Below are 9,378 nucleotides of genomic sequence, written 5' to 3'. Positions count from 1 at the left end.
CCTTCCTGTAGAAAAGAACCGTCCTTCTTGTCCAGGCAGCCATGGCCTCAAGCACATGAGCACTGTACAGGGACAGAGGAGCTCTGTGCTCAGTGGGATGGAGACTGAGGAGAGCAGAGGAGAGGCCTGGGAGGGATTGAAGGGTGGTTTCAGAGATGGTGGATCCTTTTGACATAATAGAAAAAATACAGAAAAAGAAAGAATTAATGAAAATGGCAGCTGGGAAGGTGCAGACTGGACACAAGGAGACAGGAATTTCCCTCCCACGGCAGGGCTGTAGTGCAACACATCCCCAGAAGGAGTCTGGGTCAGCCCAAGGCTTTGTGTGGGCAGGCAGAGGCAGGCAGGAGGCAGAGCTGTCAGCAAAGGAAGGGCCCAGCCAGGTGGGGCAGCCAGGGGATGAGTTTTACAACATGGCTTATGTGGTCCAAGACCTGTTCCACATTGCCAAAAGATGGCTGCAGCCTTGGGGATATTTAGTTGGCCAACACCCCTGTCAATCACTGCAACATAAGGTGATCAGGAGATATTCACATCAGACCTCTGTCATTAGTTTGGTTCCAATGAAGGACAAAAGCTTATTCTCTATTATCTTCATTTTGACAGTAAGAGCAGTGATACTGGAGTCTTCTGTAGCAGGGGACATGGTATATCATATGGAACATGTGGACGATGGTAAAAGATGCTAAATAAATAAATAAAATACATTAAATTTAAAAACACATTTATAAATAAATAAATAAAAACATTCCCAGATGTTCCAGGAACACCTCAGCCTCATGGTCTGGGAAGAAAACTTATCACCATGAGTCAGCAGAGTGGCTCTCCAGATGGCTTTGCAGAATGGCTGGTATTACTGCCTAGTGTTACAGCGTTAATATTGGGGTGCAAGGAAGCAGCATTTTTGAATTTCACTAGACTTAATATGGAATGTTAGGGGAAGAACCAAAGAAGGAAAAGGGAGGGATCAAGGTGGTTCGGACAGAAATAGACATAGGAAAACAGAGGAAGAATACAATGAATGGGGTCAGTCATGCTGAAAGATGCTGACAAATGCTGATCAGTGTGCTTGCAAGGCCAAGCCTGCACTGTTCCATAGTACTCTGTTTCCTCATTAGACTCAATGTGTATTTTCTGACTGCTCTGCAGAGACAGTGGGATCTGGTGGAGTCAGATGAGAAACCTTTTTGCACTCTTGTCTGTGTGTATGAACATGTCTGTATGAGGTAGCTGAAAAATTGAGTGTCCAAAGGCCAGCTGTGGGGTGGTCCATATGGTGTTGCTAAGGTACCCTTTATCAAGGTATACCACGATAACTTATCCTTTGGGGCTCAGTAATCTAAAGATCTATAGAATGTCTGACGGATAGGCCTTAGTTACCCTTAATCACCCCTTTTTTCCTCTAAAAATACAAGTGACATCAGATTAGTATTAATTTTACACACAAATTTGTTAAAAAAGAAGCAACATAAGGCTGCAGGACAAAGTCACTTCCCAGTTGTCCACTTCAGTTATGTTTAAAGCTTCCAGAACAATAGTTGTATTGAAAAACGCATGGATTCTAACTTGGCCCCTTCCTGGAGTGCTATGGTCAGGATTTCCAATGCCTAAAATGATTCCAAATTATTTTTACCTTTGTATTAGATATTACACAATAAGAAGGACACCCTTCTATTCAGAAAGGTCAGTTTCATTATAATGAAAACCACCAAAGGATAGTATAGGGACTTATGATCCTATATTTTCAGAAAAAAGGGATGAGAATGTATGTTTTGGTGTTCTGTAGCCATCCATGTGGACAACATTCCAATCTGCCAAGGTGTGTGTCCAAAAAAATACAGGGGGACCTGTTCCCAGAGCCTGCAGGGACAGAGGCGCAGGGCAGGGACACCGTAGGACAGCCTGGGCTGCACAGGGCACAGGCATGGGCAGCAGCTGCAAGACAGCCCTGCCAGAGCCAACTTGGGCAGCACTTTGGCCATGGCTGCTGGGCCTGGGCCTGAGGCAGGAGCAGGAGACAAGTGACCCTTGCAGGCCTGGGGCCTCATGGCCTCCTTGTCCCTGCTCAGCAGCCTGGCAGAGGCCGCCCCATGCTCCTGCCCTTGGCATTGCACATCCCCACATGCCAGTGCCCATCCCGGCAAGAGCCCTGAGCAAGGAGGGAGGGACAGCATCTGCCTGGCCAGGCCCTGGGGCTCAGGCCTTGGCCCTTGGCATTCCTCAAACACATCCAGCTTTGCTCAGCACCAGAGACACCTTGGCCTTGTTTGTCCCCAGCTGTCATCACTGCCTCCAGGGCTCTGCTCTAACTGGAACCTGAGGACACTTTCCCAGTTGTGTTCCTCAGTGGGACCCGTTAAAACTTCAAGAAACTTCAGAATTTTATTTTAACTTTGAGTTCTTGAGAAGTTTTCTGAAGACTCTCTCAGGGACTGAGTCTGATGTAAACAACACCAAATCCCCAAGAGGCTCATTAAAGTCCTTGTGCTGTGTCTGTGCTGCTGAGCTTTAAAGGAACAGCTCTTCCCAGGGCCAGCTCCTCTCCCAGCCCAGTAGGGCTGAGGGCTCTGCCTGCAGGCACTGAGGGCACAGGAGCCAGGCAGAGACAGGCTGAAGGCAATCAGGATTGGGAAGAGATTGAGCTGAGACTTCACCTGGGGAAAGATCTTCACAGCCCTGTGCATGGTGAGTGTGTGGGTGCAGGGCAATGTCCCCTGTGCTCCTGGAGGGATCTCCTGAAGCCAGCACACCCCAGAGCCTGGGGGATGTGTCAGGAGGACTCTCCCAGTTTCTCTGTGGCACAGGAGGAGGAGGAGGAGGAGGAGGAGGAGGAGGAGGAGGAGGAGGAGGAGGAGGAGGAGGAAGAGGAGGAGGAGGAGGAAGAGGAGGAAGAGGAGGAAGAAGAGGAGGAAGAAGAGGAGGAAGAAGAGGAGGAAGAAGAGGAGGAAGAAGAAGAAGAAGAAGAAGAAGAAGAAGAAGAAGAAGAAGAAGAAGAAGAAGAAGAAGAAGAAGAAGAAGTGCTGCAGAGCGGGGCTCCCCTTCTGAGGGGACTTGTCATGAGCTCATTCAGGGCAGGAGTTTATTCTTGGGTCTCTGCTTTCCTGAATCTGTGCCCCCACTTTTCCCTGGCTCAGCTGGGTGGCAATGGAAACTCAGCTGTGCAGGGCAGAGCAGGGGCTGAGACTCTTAAACCATCACCCTGAGGATTCCTGGGCACCTCAGCAAGTGCCTGCAGCTGCCCAGCCTCCAGATCCATGCAGCATCACCTTTCCATGGTGCCCAGGCTGGGGGAGCTGTTCTTTAATCCCTGCAGGGCCGAGCAGCTGCAGGGCAGGGCTGGCCCAGGGCCTGGGCTGGGCTCTGGCAGCTCTGGCAGGGAAGGAGCCCGGGGCCACAGGAGCAGCTGGGGCTGGGACAGCTCCAGCAGCAGAGCCGTGGGCAGGGAGGGAGGGAGGCAGTGCTGAGGGCAGCCCTGCTGCAGGGCAGATGTGGCACCTGCCAGGCCTGCCCTGCAGGGCAGACACTGCCCTGAGCAGCACAGCTCTTGTGTCCCCTCGCAGCCAGCACAGCCCTCAGCCCGGGGGCTCGGGGCCCTCAGTCCCTCCTGGGCCGGCAGAGCAGCCCCAGAGATGAAGGGCATCTCTCCGGCCATGTGCCCATTCATGCCCTGCTGACCAGGGCCTGAGGGCCACTGTCCTGCCCTGCTGCTGCCTGGCAGGGGCTGGGCAGGGCTGGGCAAGGAAAGGCTTTTCCTCAGGCCCGGGTCTCTCTCTCTCCCCTTGCCTTGTCCAGGTGCTGCTGGCATTGCTGAGGGGCTCTCTGGAATGGCAGTTCCAGCTGCAGGGCCAGGCCCAGCCCTTGGGCTCCTCCTGTGCAGGCTGAGCACAGCAATGGGGTGTCCCAGCTCCCTGTGCCCGGGGAGCTCTGGGCAGGGCAGCCTGGGAGGCTGGCAATGAGCCCACTCTCCTGACTCTGGGAAAGGCAGGAGCCACTTTGTGTGCCAGGGATCCCTCTGCTCTCAGCAGTGTCTCCTGGCTGTCCAGGGAACACAGGAGTTGATTTCAGAAAGGTGCAAGTCCAGGGCAGCTGGAACAGGAGAGAGGGACAGAGCAGCTCCCCTCAGTCTGCACTAAGCCTCAGACAACCCTCCTGCCTCCCTGGTCTCTCTTTTCTCCTCAGGTGCAGCAGAATCTCTTATTCTGCCTTCTCTTATCCCCATCCCTTCACCCAGGCAACTCTTCAGCCTTACTGGAAGATTTTTTGTCCAAGTTCAGAAACCCAGACTGCCCCTGCCCTCACTGTTCCCCTGCACTGATTGGGGGTCAGGGCTGACTCCCAGGTGTCCTGCAGCTGAAGGTCCAGCTCCTGACACAACATTGGCCAGCAGAAATCAGGGCTCCAGCAACCAAGGTGAAGGAAGGTCCCCTAGACATAGACAAGGAGGAGGTGTTCAGTGGCAGGAAAGGGTCTGTGAGAAAGGGCTTTGACTTTTCTGTGAGAAATCTCCCCTCCATTGCCCTGTCTTTCCTCCTTCTGCAGGTTGAAATGCCCAGAGACAGCAAATGTCCAACAGCAGCTCCATCAGGCACTTCCTCCTGCTGGCATTGGCAGACACGCGGCAGCTGCAGCTCCTGCACTTCTGCCTCTTGCTGGGCATCTCCCTGGCTGCCCTCCTGGGCAACGGCCTCATCATCAGCGCCGTAGCCTGCGGCCACCACCTGCACACGCCCATGTTCTTCTTCCTGCTCAACCTGGCCCTCAGCGACCTGGGCTCCATCTGCACCACTGTCCCCAAAGCCATGCACAATTCCCTCTGGAACACCAGCACCATCTCCTACTCAGCATGTGCTGCACAGGTGTTTCTGTTTGTCTTTTTCATGTCAGCAGAGTTTTCCCTCCTGACCATCATGTGCTACGACCGCTACGTGTCCATCTGCAAACCCCTGCACTACGGGACCCTCCTGGGCAGCAGAGCTTGTGCCCACATGGCAGCAGCTGCCTGGGCCAGTGCCTTTCTCTATGCTCTGCTTCACACGGCCAATACATTTTCCCTGCCCCTGTGCCATGGCAATGCCCTGGGCCAGTTCTTCTGTGAGGAGCCCCAGATCCTCAAGCTCTCCTGCTCCAAATCCTACCTCAGGGAACTTGGGCTCATTGCATTTGGTGCATCCTTAGGTTTAGGTTGTTTTGCGTTCATGGTTTTCTCCTATGTGCAGATCTTCAGGGCTGTGCTGAGCATCCCCTCTGAGCAGGGACGGCACAAAGCCTTTTCCACCTGCCTCCCTCACCTGGCTGTGGTCTCCCTCTTTGTCAGCACTGCCATGTTTGCCTACCTGAAGCCCCCCTCCATCTCCTCCCCATCCCTGGATCTGGCAGTGTCAGTTCTGTACTCGGTGGTGCCTCCAACCCTGAACCCCCTCATCTACAGCCTGAGGAACCAGGAGCTCAAGGATGCCCTGAGAAAATTGATGAGACTGTATTTTCAGAAGCATTTCAAAAACATTTTCTGCTGCAGAGCCTTCAGAATGTAACAATGTCAGCTTTTTTTGCCCCTGATTGTCCATTTTTATTTGCTAACTTTTTTCTACTGTTGTTGTGTTTTTTTACAAAATACTGCAGTATTACTCTTAGCATTTCTACATGAATATCTACCTTTCTTTTGAAACACAAAAACTTGCAAGAGGCTTGTTTCCTTGGCATTTAAATAAAAAGAAGTGCCTGCCCTGACTTGTCTGTCCAAGGCATTACCTCAGCCCTTCTCTGTCCCTGCAGGGGCAGTGCCTGTGAGCAGAGGTGGAGGGAAGAGACTCCCAGCAGAGCAGCACAGCCAGGGACAATGGCCCTGGCTCTTCCCCCTCTGCTCTGCCCAGCTCCACCCTGTCCTTGCCAGCCCTGCTGTGGCTGTAAGGCCGGAGTGCTCTGGCAGCTTGGTCCCTGTCCTGCTGCGTGTCCCTGCTGTGGCCACAGGCAGGGCCAGGCCATGGGCACTGCTGGGACACAGCTGGGCTCCAGCACAGCAGCTCCATCAGCAAAGGGCATCTCCTGAGGGCAGGGCAGGGAGGCTTTGCTCTCCTCCAGAGCTGCTGTCAGCAATGTGCTCCAGGAATGCCCTGGCCCAGCAAAGCCCAGGGCCTGGGGCAGGGGGGAGTGTGCAGGGGGGGCTCACAGCAGTGTCGTGGCACAGCCAGAGCTCCTGGCATGGACCTGAGGCAGCAGCAGAGCAGGGCCTGGCCTGTGTCTTTGTTCTGGGACAGCCTGGGAAGGTGGCCCAGGGCAATTGTCCCACAGCAGCCCTTGCAGCCACCATTGCCAGCACTGGCCTCTCCCCACCTGCAGGAGGTTGTTTGTCCCTGCACGGAGGGACACCAAGGGACCAGGCCAGCAGGCCATGTTTGCTCTGTGCTGAGGAGATCTCAGCAGTGCATGATGTGTGTGTGGGGAGATGAACCCCAGTGAGCACAAACACCATCAGCAGCACCCGGGGGTGGCACAATTCCAGTGGCACAAACAGTGCCTTGAGGCCACTTCACTCTGAGAGTAACATCCTCTGGGAAAACACCTGGATTCTTTGCTGGGTTGTGGTTAGGACTGCAGGGAGAGAAATATCCCAGGCAGAGACGCTCCAGGAAAAAATGCTCAGGGCAGCCATGGACTGCACAGAGAGACATTGGATAGAGTGAGGGTCTGTGGGGAAAAATCAGAGCCGCCTCCCTTTTGAACCACCCCGAGGACGTGGACAGGGCTGTGCTATGTTCTGGGCACTGACCTGGAACTGAGGGATGTGGAAAAGGCCTTTGGTGTCAGGGCTGTTGAGAAGGCTGGGCAGTGTCACTGTGGGACCTCTCTCAAACCCCTTGGAAAGGCCAGAGCCATCCCAGAGGGTCCTGGGCACTTGGGAAGGGCAGACATGGAACCAGTCTGCAAACAGGGCAAGGAGGGGGACTGGGAGAGTCACAGCCTGGTCAGGCTCAGCAGGGAAGGGGATGTGGCAAATCCTCCTGCAGCCATTCCAGGCACTGGCAGGACAGGGCAGGCACTGCAGAACCCACGTGGGAGGGAAAAGAAGGGGATGTTGTGTGCCCAGACTTCAGCCAGGCCTGGGACAGGGTCTGCTGGGGTCTCCTCATAGCCAGACTGGAGAGAGCTGGGCTGAAGGAGTGGAACATGGGCTGGGTGGGAATTTGGCTGAACAATGAGGGTCAAATGTCATCCATGGTACAGAGTCCTCTTGGCAGCCATGCCCTGGTGACATCCCTCAGTGACCAGCCCTTGACCACCACTGTGGAATATTTCTATTGTCTCTAAAATGGCATGAAATGTACTTTCAATTCCTTTATGGATGCTGCGAAATTGCAGAGAGTCTGTGACTGAACTCATCTAGTTAATGGTGACTGCAATACATAATTGGGCAAGATGACAGAGTTGGGTAAATTTGTCCTCCCATCAGGTGCCAAGCAAGCCACAAGAAAGGACAAGAAAACCTATGCATCAGAAAAAAAGCAGTTCAATACAGAAAAACCCAAACCAAACCAAAAAAACCCCAAACCAAATTAAAAAAAAAAAAAAAAAAGCACGACAGACCCACAACAACACAAAAACCCCGCAAACAAACCAACCACAGAAAGAAAAGGGTACAAATGGAAGAAAAGCAAATCCTCAGGAAATCTCCCATCAGCAGAAAATGTTTTACTACCCTGTGGCAGGAGAGGATTCTGTATGTGTTGGTGCTGTTTTGAAAGAACCATGTCTTAGAAAAGAAATTAATCCCCTACCCCCCCTTGCCCCCCACTTCTCTCAGGTGATTGCTGATCATGGTGTGACATGGATTGGAACATCCCTTGGGTCAGTCCAGCCCAGCTGTCCCATCCCTGTTCCCCAGGAACACTTGCCCACCCCAGGCCCATCGTTTGGGGGGGTTGCAGACGCCTCATGCGGGGCGAGCACTGAGACAAGGACAGGAGAACAGAACAACATTTACTCTTGTCAAGGACAGTAGAACAGAACAGCACAGCCTTGGAGAAACTGATTGAGGATGTGCCTCTGGTAAACAGAAGCCACACAAAATGCAAGCAGGATGCCAGCTCAGCTCTGCAAGGCTGACAAAGCAGAAGTTATGCAGAACAATAATATTGCCCTTACTCAAAAGTGGGGGTCAAGGAACAGCCACCTAAAAAGGACACTGGATGTTGAAGACAGACCGCAAAGAACCATAAAAGGACTTGTGATAAGGGGTGCAACTATGTCAAATAAACTCAAAGGAAGTAGGGTTAGCTAAAGGATACATAATGAGTGTGTGTGATAAAAACCCTGTTCATTCAATGCTCAGTGCACTTGAATGGAGGAAGGATGGCCCAAGTGACCACCATGCTGTAATAAAGAATACCTACTTTCAAATACTCAAAACTGTTCAGGATTTTCTATCCAGCAGATTTCAGTATCAGTGGTGTCCTTGGCTCCATTATGCCCCACAGTTTCACAATGGCCCCTTGGTTCCATGAGGCCCTGCTGTAGAACAATGGACCCTTGGTTCCATTGGGTTCCGTACTGTCAAAATGGCCTCCTTGGTTCTGCACTGCCTCAATGCTCTCCTTGGCTCCACGAGGCCTTGGTGTGTCACAACAGCCCCTTGGTTCCATCAACTGCCACAGTGTCACCCTGGTCTCTTGGATCTGCAGGGTCACAATGGACAATTGGTCCCAAGCAGCCCCGCTGTGTCACCATGAATATTTGGTTCCAGGGGGCCCAAGAGTGTCACAATGGCCCCTTGGTTCCATGAGGTTCCACAGCATCACCATGGTCTCCTTGGATCTGCAGTATCTCCAAGGACCATTGGTTCCATGTGTCCCTGCTATGTCACAGTGGTTCCTTGGTTCCATGAAGCCCCACTGCGTAATAATGGAATCTTGGTCCCGTGAGGTTCTGTACTGTCACCATGGTCTCCTTGGTTCTGGACTGTAACAATGGACCCTTGGTTCCACAAGGTTCCATGATGTCACAATGGTCTCCTTGGTTCCACAAGGTTCCATGATGTCACAATGGTCTCCTTGGTTCCACAAGGCCTTGCTTTGTCACAATGGCCCCATGGCTCCATGAGCTTCCATGGTGTCACCATGGTCTCCTCAGATCCTCATTGTCACAATGGACAATCGGCTCCATGGGCCCTGCTGTGTCACGATAAACCCTCAGTGCCATGAGGTTCTGTGGTGTCACAATGGTCTGCCTGGTTCAACGAGGCCCTGGAGTGTCACAATGGCTGCTTGGTTCCGTGAGCTTCCATAGCATCAACAATGGTCTCCTTGTTTCTGCAGTGTCATAATGGACCCTGGTTCCATGAGGTCCCTAAATGTCACTGGTCTCCTGGGTTCCATGTGGCCCTGC

General features: G+C 52.8%; 1 protein-coding gene across 1 annotated transcript; it reads left to right on the top strand.

The window, feature by feature from the left end:
- The first annotated feature begins 4,562 nt into the window (after positions 1-4,562).
- On the top strand, positions 4,563-5,531 carry LOC129131940 (olfactory receptor 14C36-like). The gene has a single exon (XM_054650925.2). It carries the CDS (start codon positions 4,563-4,565, stop codon positions 5,529-5,531), a length of 969 nt encoding a protein of 322 aa, XP_054506900.2.
- Positions 5,532-9,378: the final 3,847 nt, after the last annotated feature.

This window comes from Agelaius phoeniceus, chromosome 33 (genome assembly GCF_051311805.1).
Source record: "Agelaius phoeniceus isolate bAgePho1 chromosome 33, bAgePho1.hap1, whole genome shotgun sequence".
Taxonomy (NCBI): Eukaryota; Metazoa; Chordata; class Aves; order Passeriformes; family Icteridae; genus Agelaius; species Agelaius phoeniceus.
Note: the sequence above shows the minus strand (reverse complement) of the source record. Positions and strands in the feature narration are given on the sequence as shown.